At 36.2% G+C, this 17,555-nt stretch overlaps 1 protein-coding gene across 1 annotated transcript in view; it reads right to left on the bottom strand.

Annotated features, from left to right (window-relative positions):
- The window catches only part of LOC115224213 (ubiquitin-conjugating enzyme E2-17 kDa), a 59,708-nt gene extending 42,992 nt beyond the window's left edge, over nucleotides 1-16,716 (bottom strand). The window contains exon 1 of the mRNA XM_029794992.2: nucleotides 16,413-16,716. Within this exon, the coding sequence (XP_029650852.1) occupies nucleotides 16,413-16,436 (24 nt within the window). The 5' untranslated portion in view covers nucleotides 16,437-16,716. The remainder of the gene's footprint in view (nucleotides 1-16,412) is intronic.
- Nucleotides 16,717-17,555: the final 839 nt, after the last annotated feature.

Here is a 17,555-nt window from a genome sequence, read left to right as displayed (position 1 = left end):
ACTGAATTACAGGTACAGTCCATTTGATAGGCTTCCTTATAGTTTCCATCAACCCAAGGCAAGAGACTCTCACTCAAGATAGCCTGCAATGGGATCAAACTTCAGACTTTGTGATTGCAAAGTAGACTTCTTCCCTATTTGGCCATGCTACACTATTAATCAATCACTTCAAATTCTAATATTTAATAACACATTACTCATAACCTAAATGAGAGAATTTGTTGAACAACTTTTTCCAACAATGAACTTTATTATGTTGCCCACTGCTCCTACCCTATTTTTTTTTAAATAGAAAATTTAAACAATTATTTTATTTTCTCTCAATAGTCAACACCCATCCTGCCATGATAGACAGAAAATACAGATAAAACAGTCAAAAACCAAAAACATTTTCAATAATTACAAAGAAAATGTTATCTAAATATTAGAATTGTTTAATCACAAGTCAACCTTGACTGAACAGCTCTATGGTCAAATATGTTTAGACATCATACATCCTGTCTTGTACATCTAGGACTTCATTTGGCCAATATGTTGTCCCATGTTTTAAAACACAAGGGAGTGATTTGGCTGCTATTTCAAGCATAGCAGCCAAATCACTCCCAGACAGTTTTCTTGTTGGCTTGATAATATAATTGTCATTTAGCAACTTTTATCAAACTTGGTAGAGAAGATTCGTGATCAAAGCCACTACAAGTGTGACCATCCCATCTGGCTTTCCCTATGTGCTGTGAACTCAGGACTATATATTCAATGTGCTTTTTGTCTTTTGTTTCTTCTTGGAGGGGGTATTTTTTTTTAAAGATGGTAGGATGTGATTTGAGGGAAATCTAGCAGTTCTTTCTAATAGAGGTTCCATTGTTCATCAAAAGTCCTATTTGTTCTGATAAAATTACACCAAATACCTATTAGTGCCCTCATCCATTAACACTCAGATTACTGTCAAATGTAAAGCTTATCTCTTCCCATTGTTTTGAACTAATCATATATTATCTCTTCGCTTCAAAATTTCGATATGATTGTTTTAGAATGACCTTGTAAAGTAGGTGTGAGAGGCTGGATCTGACTGGTTTGAACATAAAACAAGACAGAATATTTGGGCCTGAAACATTTTTGCCAATCCCAACAGCCTTCCACAATAATTAGTACTGTCTGTCAGTCTGGCTCCCTTTAAACCCTATAAGTTGTCTTTTAAGACTCCCAGCGAACTGCAATCAAAGCGGACAAGTAACCCGAAGTGGTACAGTTGTGGATTAAGCAAAACTAACGAAAGCAACCGTTTTCAAAACCTGACATCATCAAGCAGAAAGCACTTCTCAGGCATACGATTCAGGAAGTCCCACAGACCACAGTTTGTCCTTAACTTAACTAAGAGAATTCCAGTTGCCCTTTCCCCGCCCCCTGCTCTTTAGCACTTAAACTAGCCATATCCAACCAAAATACTCGACTTGTTTTATGTTCAAATTGGCCAGATCTGGCCTTTTATGCATACCCTACAATGTCAGTCTAAAAATAACCAATCGCATCATTGAAATCTCAAAGCAAAGCATTACATTTGATAGAATAATGTGAATGCTAAAGGGTTAGAGCTTGATTTAATAGCCAACCAAAGAACTATATCTAGCAGCAAATCAAAATGCTAGACATAACAGTTACAGCTATTTCAAACCACACCCATGGCCCTATGATTTTACATGTACAATTCAGAACTTATTTTTGAGCACACTTCTTACCATACTCTTGGTTTACAGAAGATTATAATTATGTTGGCCTTCGTTAATCAGATACTATCATAAGTTTCTATTTCATTTGACAGTGTTTGGAATCAGAGCAGCAGATGCTTGTACAAAGTTCACAGATGAACCAATGAGGAAGATTCTAGAAATAGCAGACCTGCTCCCTTCAAAACATCTTAAAAAAGAAGAACAAGATAAATAGGACCCTAGCTACAACGATTCGGGGAGAATAAAGATTATATGGTCAGAGTCAGAACACATAGTTCTGCTCAATCAAGATTGATCAGAGGTTAAAATAAATCAAAGTTTATTGATAACAATGAACAGGACATTTTTTTTTTTTTCAAATCAAACATGTTACCTTTCTGGTTTTACACATTAGCTGAAATACATTTATACTAACTTTAAAGGCCCTTAAATGGAACATCTTTATTTTAAAGTGGAAACCAGCTTTAACAATCAAAATGTGAAATTAAAAACCAATTTTTTTAATGAAACCATTCGGTAGATGATTTATCAGTTAATGAATGCCATACTCTGCTAATTGTTGTCGGGAAACAGAAACTGCAAGGACGAACACATTAAACAGAATATACATCATAGGTCTTTTTAGATCAGGAAGGAGAAATGCTTTAATACACGGGGTCTGTTTAACCTTCACAGACTCTCCACATGGTGACATGATCTGCGAGAAAAACAGCCAACTCAGACGTAATTATCTTACAGAAGACACAAGGTCATCTTAGATAACATGAGAATGTAGAAGAGATTAGATTGGCTTTTGGTCATAGGTCAAGGGTTGAACTGAAGTTAAACAACTGCCCCTCACCCCATGGCAGTTCTGTTCAAGTCATTAAAAACCTAGAGCAAGTTATTAACTCTGTCAGACAGAGAAATGGATCCAAAAGGATTTTATCACCTAATTATATACAAACACCATTATGAAACGAGACGACCAAAGGTTTGTAATTGCTATGTTCTAAGTGAACCCTTTGTCACACACACACACAATGTAATCAAAATCGTTCCAGCCATGACCATCCTGTCTTTTGCATTCCCTGACAGTGTATCTAGAAGGAGGTGGGATCTTTCCTCGTAAACACAATACGATGCAAGTTGTGGGAAATTCGGCTATTTCTAGCACAAAGATTAATTATTCCTTTAAGAGGTCAGACTGGTTGCTCTTTCATTTGGGCTGAGCAACTAAGAGACTCCTTTACTGGAATGCTTTAGTGGCCAAACTACTTATTGCCAAGATGCTGTACCACACTCACCAGACACTGCATTGTGCAAATAGTTTTATATCCAGATTAAAACAAGCAGCAGCAGAAGATAAACCACAGTTATGCAATTCAAGTGATGCATGTATTATCAAGAATGGTAGAATAAGCTACATAATTCAATCAGTAATCTACATTCATTCTTCACTCACTTGATAGTGTTAGTGTTAAGAGATTAGATACTTTTACAAGACCGGCAAAGAAAAGCACTTACATGGTCACTTGACCTACTACAAATAGCCAAATCTCTCACAAAATCACTCCCATGGGAAGAGGGGTTTAACATTAATATATATGCATGTACATATATGTGAATCTACAGGTATCAATATTCATCATCACCATTGTTTAATGTCCGTTTTCCATGCTGGCATGGGCTGGATGGTTCGACTGAGTCTGGGAAGCCAGAAGGATGCCCCAGGCTCTAGTCTGATCTGGCAATGTTTCTACAGGTGGATGCCCTTCCTAATGCCAACCACTCCAAGAGTGTAGTGGGTGCTGTTTTACATGCCACCGGCACAGGTGCCAGGCATCAATCACGATCGGATGGAGCTTTTTACATGCCACTGGCACGATATAAGGCACAGGTGTGACCATGTATTAACCCTTTAGCATGCAGATTACTGTCAAATGCAATGCTTATTTCCTTTGTCTCACACCTTTGAGATTTCAATGATGTGACTATTTGTAGAATGACATTGTAGGGGAAGTACGAGAGGTCAGATCTGGCCCGTTTGAACATAAAACACAATATTTTGGTTGGATACAACTGGTTCAAGTCCTCATAGGTTAAAGAAGCTCACTTAGCAACTACATGGTTTTAGGTTCAATCCCACTGTGCAACACCCTGGGGCGTCTTCTACAACAGACCCAGGAGGACCAATGCCTTGTGAGTGAAGCTGGTAGATGGAAACTTTGCAGAAGCCTGCCATATATCATTGATTTCATTTAAAATCTAGTTCATCATTTAACGTTGACTTTCTTTCCAGGCTATTTTGGCTTAGATGGGAGGAATCTGTAAGCAGGATTTTTACTGCCAAATGCACTTTTTGTCAACTCTAACCTTTTTTTCAAGTAAAACATTTCAAAAGCATTCAAAACCACAGAGCTAGCAGATAATTTGTCAACAACCAATTGCAACCAATGAGATCAACATCCATAGCTTTGTAGTTTTGTAAATATTTACAGACAAATGTATATACATATGTACACACATACACGGCAAACTTCTTTGTTTCATTTAACCAAATTCACTCACAAGAGATATTGCCCAGAGCTATGGGAAGCACTTGTCCAAGGTGCCATGCAGCAAGGCTGAACCCAAAGCTATACAGTTGAAAAGCAAACTTTTTAACCACACAGCTGTGTGTGTCTCACCACTTGAGGACCGGTGTTGGTTTTCTTACATCCCCATTAAAAGTTTGGCAAAAAGAAACAATCCTCACATATAAATACTAAGGCGTACTGAGAAGTTCTTGGCTTTGGGTAAAAGAAAATACAGAAAAATCAGTTAATTAGGATTTTATTCAACATCACAGATTCACACAGTGGTCCTTCAGTTTTTCAAAACCCTGTAAAAAAAACTTGGAAAGTTGAGCCTCCAGCCAGGCCTTTCGCAATACCCTTAAAGTCAGGAACTCTTCAGCACTCTCTTATACATAATCCTACTGTTTTCTATATATAACTAAATTGTCAGAACTGTCTAATCCAAACCGGCAATGGGAAAATAAAAGTTGAATGATGACGATGACTGTCCAGTGTGCCCTTAAATTAAGGTGGCAGGGTTTATGTTATTTCTAAGAGTGCAATATTTGATGAAAGGAAAAGCTGACAGTATTTCAGTTACATATATCAGATATACTTACATAAGCCCCAACATACTGATACGATTGAAAGGTCAAAAGGCTTCTCAAAAGACATTTATTATCATCATCATCGTTTAACGTCCGTTTTCCACACTAGCATGGGTTGGACGGTTCGACCAGGGTCTGGGAAGCCAGGGGCTGCACCAGGCTCCAGTCTGATCTGGCAGTGTTTCTACAGCTGGATGCCCTTCCTAACGCCAACCACTCTGCGAGTGTAGATTCAAAATTAATATGGAAACTATATCAGTAACCAAGATCAACTTTAACTTTACAAATTAGGAAATAAATTGAGCAAACTGCCCTATCTACCCCTAACTTCCATTGTAGGAAAACCAAAGCAATAAAAATATCTTTCAAATTCCCTAATTAATCATAATTGTTTTTCGAACCTCCTGGGACAATCAGATTTCTGTAAAGACAAATCCCCCTCCAGTGCCTGCAACTATATTGTTTAGATCTGGGTTGACTGAGCACAACTATAAATTAAGATATTGCAATCCTGACCATCTTGTCTTTAATCTTTAGGGGGGGGGGCATAAATAGGCCTACATATTTAATAGGTCTTCTTATTTGAGAGAAGTGTGACTTGACTGCTATTTCCAGCAGGTTGAATGACCAGAGGCCATTGGTAGACTTTGGGGCAGCTGTTCTCAACTGTGGATCTCAGAGCCACAGGGAGCCCTCAAGCATCCTTCTTGTAGTCCCTCAACAATTTTTTCTCTATAAATTTTTCTTTGACTTGTGTTTTACTTTTGTTTTGGTGCAGCCCCCTAAAAAAAATCCAGATTTTGGATCTGGCCCTGATATCAAAAGAGGTTTAGGGTCTTTTGAAACTGTGAAGCCAAGAACTGGTCAACCAAATTACCCAGTGCCAGTTTAGGTAAGATGGCAATTCACAAGAAATGAGTCAGCACAATTATGACTGCTGACCCAAAGCACCATTTAAATCTTGACAGCTGGACAAACAACCCAGCAGAGATAATGAGGAAAGCATTCAGTTCAAGGTTGAGTAGAGGTGGTGTTGTAAGTGCATCCAGTTGTAAAATACCTGCAAGTCAGACTTGGCAAAAATTGGCTCAATCATCCAACCCAGGGTGGTAGCAGCAACAACAAAAAAATACAAAAGAAAACATGGAAATCAATAAACAAGATACTGGTGTCTAATGCAGTATAAACTGCAAATATAACTTTAAACAGAACACTCCTAACACAGGAGAGAGGGGAGGGGGGCAGGTAGGTGAAAGTTCTGGAAACAGAACTGATTCTTTGACCAAAAGAGAGCAATTGTCATTTATTTCACTTTCTTCTAGTTTAGTCCTGCCTATAAATAGAAGCTGATTAAAATCATTAAGAAAGCTCTCTAAATAAATGCCTCCAAACACCAAACTGGTAGACGAACGAAAAATGTCCGTAAACTACTGGATACTTAACAGAACAAAAGACACGAGAAGCTGGTGGGCGATTACTGCACTACAAACAAACTGGCTGAATTCCAGGTAGTTTTTTTTTTTTTTTATCAAGAACATTGACAAACTTCGAAACTACATAGCTTAAACGTTTTTAAAAATCACACACACACACAACCAACCACACACGTATATATTGTTCATTAGATACAGATTCATTTGTAAAACATATTTAAGATGTAACTTAAAAGGCTATTTTAAAACAACGAATAATAAGAGCTCAGTCAGACAGGTGTGGAAAACCAAAGCAACAAGGTGATCTATACTGCAAAACAAAGTTCATTGAACCGCCCAAGATACGTAACAAAAGTGGAGGGGGAGGTTTTGTTTTTTGTTTTCAATTTCTTTTACAGTAACACCAAAATAGCTTAAAACACAATCTTCTTAGTCATATTTTTACATGTTATATATCAGAATGGTTCGCTGGATTACTAAAAAAAAAAAACTATCCCGGTCAGTTTTCTTGGATAACCTTAGTGAGGTTTTTGAAGAGAGAGGGAAGGGCATTAAAATTCCAAGCCCGCCAAATTCCCTAAAATGAAAGTATTTAAATGCTCTTTGCAAGTATCGAAAGATAAAAAAGAAAAAGTTTTCTCAGAACTATTTCTACATCAAACTTTAAGGTGCCCGACCATACCATCTTAATAATTTCCCCCAGATTTGCAGCTCTGGCCCATCAAGAACAAGCCATTGGTCTTTCAACCCAACAACACCAATCTAGACATTATGTATCGCTTACATCGATTGATTGTTTTTCAAGCTTAAACCTAATTCGGCTTTGGCTGTTGTTTCTGACAGGTCGAACGATCATGTATACAGTGAGATATAGAGACCCCTCCCCCGCTTCAATAGCCAAGTATTGCTTCAATGAACTTAACAGAACATACCGGTCTTGCTTTATTTAATTCACACCTTTTGTACCTATTGAGAAATCCAGACAACCATATCATACACATTACACACACATATATATATATATGTATTATATACATGCTGTCTGTATAAAACCACAATATACGGTTATTCCCCAATACGTTTCTGTACAAAGCGAAATTTAACCTTTCGTGATGCAAATGGATGGGAAGAAGGAAAGAGGAAGTGGAAAGTATTATTTCAATTAGCTTTAAAGCAATGTTTTTCTAAACTGACAATTGCTATGTGGAGAGAAAAGCCGAAGCAGGCAATTGATGAATCTAAGCATTACCAATAGTATATTAATAATAGCAATCAATACAATACTTGGCAGGGACGGAGCCAACCACTGGGAACTTCAGAGACTTTTCCACCAGGTTTAAAGTTTTATTTCGTTATAAAAAAACCAACAACAAGGCGCAGGCGGGAATGTGTGCTAAGTTTGCCTCCCTACCACATGGTTTCAGGTTCAATCCCACTGCATGGCGCTTTGGACAATTACCTGCTACTATAGCTCCGAGTTGGTCAAAGCTTTGAACGGATTTAGAAGACAGGAACAGAGTAGCCCGTCGAGAGGGAGAGGGAGAGGGAGAGAGTGTGTGTGTGTGTTGTACTTGTAACTTAGCGGTTCGGCAAAAGAGACTCACAGAATAATGTGACCAGACTTTAAAAGGTCTAAACCTTTCAAGGTTGTGATCAAATGGCGAACATGATAAAAAATAAAAAAACGTATAACGAAGACAAACAAGCTCACGAGAAAGATATGGTTGTGCGAGCGGTTAGAAATAGCAGCCAAATTTCCATTAAATCATACAAGCGCCTTTAAATGGGGGGAAGGCCTAATAAAATTGTCACGATTGAAAAGAGTGTAGATTCTGAATTGTTTGCGCATTTATAAAGAAAGGAAAACGAGTCGACTTCAACTGCTTTTCAACTTATGCGGCAACCGACGAGCAAACGTGGGAGCTTATTACGTTTACTGAACAGGAAGAAATAGCAGCCAAATCTTATAAATCACATCATTAAAAAAAAACAACCAAAACCACACTAGACAATAAAATAGCCCCAGTTACTATAATAATAATAATAAATTACTAACGAAATCATAAAACAAGATGGTCACGCCTGGTAAATATTTCAGACCACAAATACGCTCGATCGGGGCCGTTGGCTTGTAGACCGGAACCGAAAACTATGCGACATATGTATAACAATGTTACAACAGACTAACCGAATAAAAAAGCTTCGTCCAAAGTCACAAACATTGAAACTTACAAACACTGAATCCTAGCAACCACCACCAGCCTTCTCTTTTCATCAGACACTCTTATTTAATATATAGAAACATCTACCAACACCTTTAGCTTCAGGATATTAAACCAGCTTATAATTATACCGAAGTAAAGAATTAAACTATCTCCTATATTTTTTATATTTAAATTAGATTCTCACTCTCTCTCCTTTCTGTATTTCAGTATTTCTCTGGGAGAAAGACACAAACATCCATTTCGGTTTAGAAACTATTTCAAAAAATGATATATAAATAAAACAGATTAAAAGAGAAGTATAACATTTCAGGTATAAAATAATAATAATAATAATAAATTGTTTAGTGTGTAACATATATTACTTACACACACGCAATCAGCTGATAATGAATCGATCGGACACAGATAAAAGCTAACCCAAAAAAAAAAAAAATTAACATGCTTATAATTCTTTTCAAGGTGGAAACAAAAACAAAAAAAATTATTAATTACAGCTTTTCTTTCCTAATCATCTATTTATCTGGAATACCGCTCCCAACTACCTTCACCGCCTCGATTTCCACTACCCACTTCGAATCGTTAAATGTTAGCAGCAGAGAGAGAGAGAGAATGGAAGCCAATTCCAGTATGGGAAGAGAGCACAAACCGGGACCCATCCTCACCACTTGTTCGTGTAGTTATGTAAGGAAATCTAGAAATGCCATTCACACCAGAACACTAACTAAAACTGGTGTGTATAAGAAGCACTCGCTCAAAAAATACTCTCACGGTGAAGTCGTCCGTTCGTTTGTTTCTTCTTTCTACCACACTCCTATTTCTCTTATGTAGGAACCTCATGATGTACGAACCGATGACTGTAACTGAAGGATATATATATATATATATATATATATATTAAAGAATGTTAGACTGAAATACATAATCAGAAAAGAGGGGATGATCACGGCAGACACGCCTTCTATCATAAACCAATTGGAGTATATAGCTACACACACACACAGAGTTTAATAAAAGGACACGTCAAACAATGAGACAGGATGGTCACTGGGACGCCTTTGATCACAGGTATGATCCATCGGGGCTAAACAATAACTCTGTAGTTTGATCGAGTTAAAATGAAATCTCGTTGCTTAGTCCAACTCAGATCATGTAGGACGACAGGAACCAAGCTAAGATCCAGTCGCTAACATCCGGTATTTTTCGGGGCGTGGAGGACTTCAGGAATTGGGATTTTCCTTATTAAAAGAAAGTAGGGTGTGATTTGATAAATTTCGTTGCAACTTCTAGGAGCGACTCCGTGGAGATGGGCATGTGTGTAGTTTGAGATTTAATATTAAAAAACAGTAACTGTGAAAACATCATTATCCAAGCATTTAAACATATCTGGATAAAATAATAAACAATAGCTCTGTGTGTACACCACATTATATATACACAAGCACTACACGCGTGCATACGTTGTAGGCCAGCGTGTAGATTCGTGTTTAGCACCCACAATCTTAAAAGATTTAGATATGACAATGCAGTCCTAGGTACATAAAAATACGAGATGGCCACAACTAGAACGACTAAGTCCATAGGTATGCCCAACAACTAAACTCTAAACGGTGTAAAAAAAAAAAAACCTTTACGTCGCAGTTCCATGTGCTTGGAATTGGCCAAATAATGCTTATCATATAATGGTTACAACATTTTTCATAATTGTACACAAGTGTTTAAAGAATACACGAGATGGTCCAATATGGACTGAGACAGGCAATCCTTCGGTATTGATATACGACGCCATTCACTCACACAACCTTCCCCTCTTGACATAAAGAAATGGGTGGATGATGACACACTACATCAATATCGAAGGATCGCAATGAGATATCGTTGATCATAGATCATCTACTCTATGAAGCCTGACATGAGACAAAACCACAGTGTGTGTGTGTGTGTGTGTGTAATTATACACACACACACACACGACTGAACAAAGAGTTTCTATTCATGCAAGTCGCTCGACCAGTTAGGAATAACCAAATTTTCCCCCAAAACATACTGGAATGTTAAAAAAAAAAGGCAACATTAGATCCTCAACTGAGACGGCCGGATGCTTTTAGTTGGAACGGCTTTGATCATGGATGTGGGTCAATAAAAGGTTGAACCAAACCGAGTTAACACAAGAACCGTGTAAAATGTTAAACCCCAATTCCCTTCTCTTGATTTAAATGAGAAACTATGACTGTAGCCACCCCCATCACCCCCATCGCGCGGCACCTTGGGCAAGTGTCTTCGGTAAATTTAGAGGAGCCCATCTTTGTGTGTGTACATATACGATGTATAGATTTGTCTGTCCACCACCACCACTGGACAACCGGTGTTGATTTGTTTACGTCCCATAAATTAGCGGTTCGGCAAAAAGAGAATGAAAGAACAAACGACAGGCTTTAAAAAAAAAGAGTAATGGGGGTCAATTTGATTGACTAAACCCTTCAAGGCGACGCCCCAGGATGGCCGTAGTCCTACAACTACGATTGAGGGAATACATAGATAGATAGATCAAATGTGAACGGATAAAAGCCTGCCGGTACTCAAGGTGTACGAGTGAAAACTAACATGTCTCAGCCAACAAGGTTCACCTGCAATAATAATAATAATAATAATAATGGTGGTGTATCTGCAGTAAAACACAAATCGACATCTTTTCCTACTCCTGCCGCTCCTCCTCCATACCACCGTCATCGTCGCCCTCCTACCACCGTTATGATTATCACCACCACCACCACCACCACCATTGCCTTCCTCCTCCTCCTCCTCCTACCACGGTGGCGGTGGTGCATAAAGCAGTTGGGGAAAACGATTTGTGTGTATGTGTACACACATGTCGGAAAGCTAAAGATATATATACATACATATATATATATGTATATATATTTATTAGGACGAACGAATGATAATGGTGTTGGAGAAACATCCATTACACATCAATAGAAGAGGAAAACGTGCTATCAGTGTAGCAATGTCGAGAGAGAGAGAGAGAGAGAAAAGGGGAGGCTGAGAGAGGAAGTGAGAGGAAGGGCAGATCTCCAAGAACTGAGGTGTATAAGAATCGGGGTGAGGAGGAGGAGGAGGAGGAGGAAGAGATGTGAAGCGAAATGGTGAATGAGGAGGAGGAGGAGGTGGTGGTGGTGGAAGGAGAGGAGACGCTGGTGACTGTCCGCGGAGAGGATTGCAGATCGATAAACTTAAATAGAGACAGGATAGATGATAGATAGATATATAAATAGGTGCGAGTGTTTGTGTATGGGGACACGATACACATACATAGACACACACACACATATATATATATATATATATATATACACATATACATACATACAGAGAAAGAACGAGAGTGGAGGGGGGGGGGAAACGGGTTTTATACACAGAGGGAGGGAGGGAGGGAGAAAGAAAAAAAAACTAGGCGATGATACTTTGGGGTTGGTTTTAGCGACGAAGAATTATCAGAAAGAGATTAGAGAGATTATAGAGAAACAAAATAACTGGGACCATGACGTCATGGTAAGAGGTAGAAGAGCGACACTGACATATTACAGATACAGGATTATATAATATATCTTCACATAGTATCGCCTCGCTATATATATATTAGCACATATATATATATATCTATATATATATATATATATATATATATATATACATATGTGTGTGTGTAGGTAAGAAAAAGTACGATACACATAGACACACAAGATGAGAAAAGCCGGTCGGTAGAATGAAGAAAAGGTTTGCAACGTCACAGAGCTCAGCATGCACCACAAACCGAGACACAAAAACAGAACGATCTGTTTCCAGGATGAAACCCCGGCGAAACGTTTCATTAAATCATTTTTTTTTTTTAAATATGAGCGGATAAAATTAACAAATATTTATATTTTACAAACTATACACCTCTGGGATAAAATATATATATATATATATATATACATATATATACACTCAGCATAGATTACAATATATATATAAAACGGCACTGTGTGTGTGTATTACACATATACATTATGTGAGTGTAATTTACACATAACATACACTCAGAGAAACGCGTACACAGTCAATAGAACGACAGACGCACGGATTCAGAGATGCTCAGACTGAGTGATGCCCATAATACATGTGCAGCAGAGTAACACTTTGAAGTGTGGTCAACGGTGTTGCACGTTCACTGAGCAGAGCGACAAACATACACTGCATATACAGCAGTGGCACACACTGCATACTCAGCAGATCGGCGCACACACACACACACACACTGCTCAGCAGAGCGAGCTAGCACACACACACACACACACACACACACACACACTGCATACTCAGCAGTTACACAAATATTGAGCATCTCCTTTCCCACATTCACTTAACATAGTTGAAGTATTATGTATACATACATATATTACTCAGAGAGGCTCAATACAGTTATATATACAAGCACACGGGAATATAGTTAAGTACTAACATATTCCATATAGATATATACCCATTATATTTCAGTCGCATACTCCATACAATCCGAAATCACATATTCCATACAGTCAGAGACATGCATACATTTCGTATCGTCACACACATTCCATACAGCCAAACATAGAGGAACATTTTCCATACAGTCATACACACGTTCCATATAATCACAGACACATCCCAGCAACTGAGACATTCTATATAGTCATACACACACATTCCATATCATCATGCACAACATACCATAGTCACACACACACACACACAGAGGGGAACATATTCCAGATAGCATAATCATATTTAAGCAGAAAACTATTCCTTTTAGCCAAGCCTAGCAAGCTGTTTCTCTCACTATACACGCAACACCACAAAACATCGAACAGATGGGGGGGAAATTTATAGAATATACACCCTACAACAAGATTAAATTTTATATACACCTCTTCATATCAAATACACAACGTCCATTAGAAAGAATAAATATATGAGAATGTCTATCGAATGTTGAGCAATTGCCGGCAAGTATAAAAGGGTATCTTTCTTACACAGAGTCAAAAAATACTCAATATACACACACACACACATATATATATATATATATATATATATATATATATTATATATATATATACACATTTCCTCCCTCAGTCCACAGCCTCTTCATATATTTCTGTTTGGTTTAACATGGCACATGAGACGCATAGAGATCACATCAAAGACACACAATATGCCTGTTAGCAAATACAATAGCCGGCATATATATTATATATATATATATATATATGTGTGTGTGTGTGTGTGTGTGTAGATAGAGAGAGAGATATAGCATTATATTATATAGAACGTACAGGAACATGTACAGATAACTTGGAATAATGAAGTAATAAATGGATGTCAGAAGCTAACACGAGAATATCGCTTCGTAAAACCTGAATCATTATTTTAGTAGCCGGACTAAAAAAAAGTTGTGTGTGCGTATGTATATATATATATATATATATATATATATATATATTTATTTATACACACACACGTGTATAGAATACATTGTAATGTAGGTTTTTTTTTAAATATATAACCTACACACATGTACATTTATTCATACCAACCTACATCTACCTATACACAGGAATTACCACATAAACCATCTAAATAGATATTTTAAAAGCATAATACACCTCCACATAAAGATTATACATACGTGTGTGGAGATATATACGTAACATTTACAATATAGCTCCATATCTAAATTTTTAAGCAGCCGGGTAAGACCGACATATGTATAGAACAAGACGATTACATATAACACACAGTGAAACGTATATATCTGTGTTTGTGAAGATAGATAGATAGATAGATAATTATAGATAGATAGATAGATAGATAGACACATAAATGTGGGTGGAAAGACATTATTTAGCAGAGGGCAACGTACTATAAGAGATTTAAAATTTATAAAACAGACTTTTTAAAATAAAATACAAAAGATGTCTAAAGCACTTGCTTCTTTGTTTTTTCATGTATGAAATAAAACTTAAATAATTTAAAGGAACTTTAAAAAATAACGAGAACACATACCTCTATATATAATATATATCTATCTATATATAAAGTTATACCTTTTATACTCTCTTTCTCTCTCTATAGATTGATATATCGGTATGTGGATATTATATAAATGTGTGTTTGAGAGGCGGTATCTGCCGCCGGCGGCACACATTCATCAATTTTTGTACAACTGTTAAGAATGACAGTGAAACTGCCGCGGCTCTGGGGAGGTGAGGCAGATTTCCTCTCCTTTGGCCGCCTTCCTTACACGCTCGTTTCGCTTAGACATTTATTATACATCATTACAAGACACTTAATAAAGCATAAACGGGGCTCATTACACAAATAAAATATGGATATACATATATACTATATATTATATATATATATATATAACCGACAAAACGGCGATGGATATTAAAAAAAAAAGGGGGGGAGAGAGAAGACATCTTAAAAAGACTTTCCCCCCCCTCCACACTGAAAAAAAAAAAAGTATTTTCGCCCCATCGCCGCTACTTATATCCTTTATACACACACACGACGGTGTATAGGGTGTATATATACATAAATACATAGATATAGAAGAGATGGAGACGTATATATACGATGTAGCTGATATATATATATGGAAATAACCGACAAACGACAAAACGGTGATGGATATAAAGAGAGGGGGGGGGAAGACATCTTAAAAAAGACTTTTCCTTTCCAAATCTATTCTACATTTATTCGCCTCCCCAACAAATAAACCACCACAATGTAATTCTTTTTTTTTTTTAATGTAGTATATACATATTTTTCCCCCATCCATGTATTAGATACAATATACATACGGCTATATATATACATATATATATGGACACACAATGATGTGGATAGCATATATAAAGCCACACGAGTTACATATATATATATATATGTATGTATATATATTTATACATGGAGCTGATTATAAATATATTTTATGGCTAGTTATATATAATATATACATACGGCTATATATATATATGAAGATTGCCTTATATACATATATATATAGACACATACAATGATGTGTAGAGTATATATAAAGACACACGAGTTACATATATATATATATTTATTTATACATGGAGCTGATTATAAATATATTTTATAGTTAGTTATATAGAATATACATACGGCTATATATATATACATATATATAGACACACATAGAACGATGTGTAGAGTATATATAAAGACACACGAGTTACATATATATATATGTATGTATATATATATTCATTTATACATGAAGCTGATTATAAATATATTTTATGGGTAGTTTATATATATAATATATACATACGGCTATATATATAGACACATACAACGATGTGTAGAGTATATTATAAAGCCACACGAGTTACATATATATATATATGTATGTACGTATATATATATATATATATATATATTCATTTATACATGGAGCTGATTATAAATATATTTCATGGCTAGTTTATATAATATTATATATAATATAATATAATATAGTATATATAATACATAGATACGTATGAATATAACCGACAAACGACAAAAACGGTGATGGATATAAAGAGAGGGGGGGAGAAGACATCTTAAAAAAGACTTTTCCTTTCCAAATCTCATCTATTTCTGCCTCCCCAACGAATAAAACCACCGCAATTCTCTCTTCTCAATCCATATTTCTCTTCCCATCCATGTTCCACACACCACATACACACCAATATACACCATATATACACACACATATCTCTCTCCACACACAGCATTTTCGCTTCATGCCTTCTTCTTCTTCTTCTTTATCTAAGAGCAAAGATCTCACCTTCTGAATTCTTTTCAATGCCATTTCTGTTTTTGTTTTGTTGTGTCTGTTATTTTTGTAGACTTTTTTTTTTTTTTTTTTTTTTTCAAAGGGAGGGGTGTGTTGTTTTGTTGGGGGGTTTGCTGGTTTTTTTTTAAAGGGGGGTTTCTTCTTTTTTTTGTCTTTTCAACTGAATTTAAAGCAAGGAAGCAGAATTTTTTTCTTTCCTTTTTTCGCCGAAAAATGTACGCAGCTTTTGCCTTTTTATTCCGGAATACTACTTAGGCCTCGCTTGTCATGCGTGGAACACACCAGCGGCATCTACCGGCATAGGCAGCAGCTAACGGACGACAACTCCGTACAACATTTTTACGCATGCATATATGTATGTGTGTATGCGTATATATATATGTGTATGTATGTATATATATATATATATATACACACACACATTAATATGTATATATACATACACACATTTATATGTATATATATATATACATACATACACACACATTATATATATATATTCACACACACACATATATATATACATACACATATATGTATATATATATATATACATTTATATATATATTTAAATATTCTCTTGTATATTACATATGTAAATGTTTATATATATATATACATATGAACATATACATATTTATACATACATACACATGCACATATATGTAAGCATATACATATATAAACGTACCGACATTAACGTATTTGTATATATATATACATATATACTCACACACACATGTATACACTCACATACATAGTATATATATATATATATATATATATATACATACACACACACTATAATACATAGTACATATATATATATATATAATTATTTTCTATTTATATATATATACATACACACGTATATATATGTACGATGTGGAGGAGCAAACTCCCGATCGCTCCACCTTTCCATCGTTCCGCCGCGTCTCTCTCGATCCTTCCTTTCTTTCATGTTTAATAAATTTTTCCTTTATTTTCTTCTCTTTTTTCTTTCCTTTTTAATTACCAACACGAAACAAACCTTTGCAGATCACAAACCGACACACAGCAGTTCACTTGAACTATGGAAGACGATCGGGGTTTTAATTATTTCGACACTCCATCAACACCGTCACCATCGCCCAT

This window comes from Octopus sinensis, linkage group LG25 (assembly GCF_006345805.1).
Source record: "Octopus sinensis linkage group LG25, ASM634580v1, whole genome shotgun sequence".
NCBI classification, from domain to species: domain Eukaryota; kingdom Metazoa; phylum Mollusca; class Cephalopoda; order Octopoda; family Octopodidae; genus Octopus; species Octopus sinensis.
Note: the sequence above shows the minus strand (reverse complement) of the source record. Positions and strands in the feature narration are given on the sequence as shown.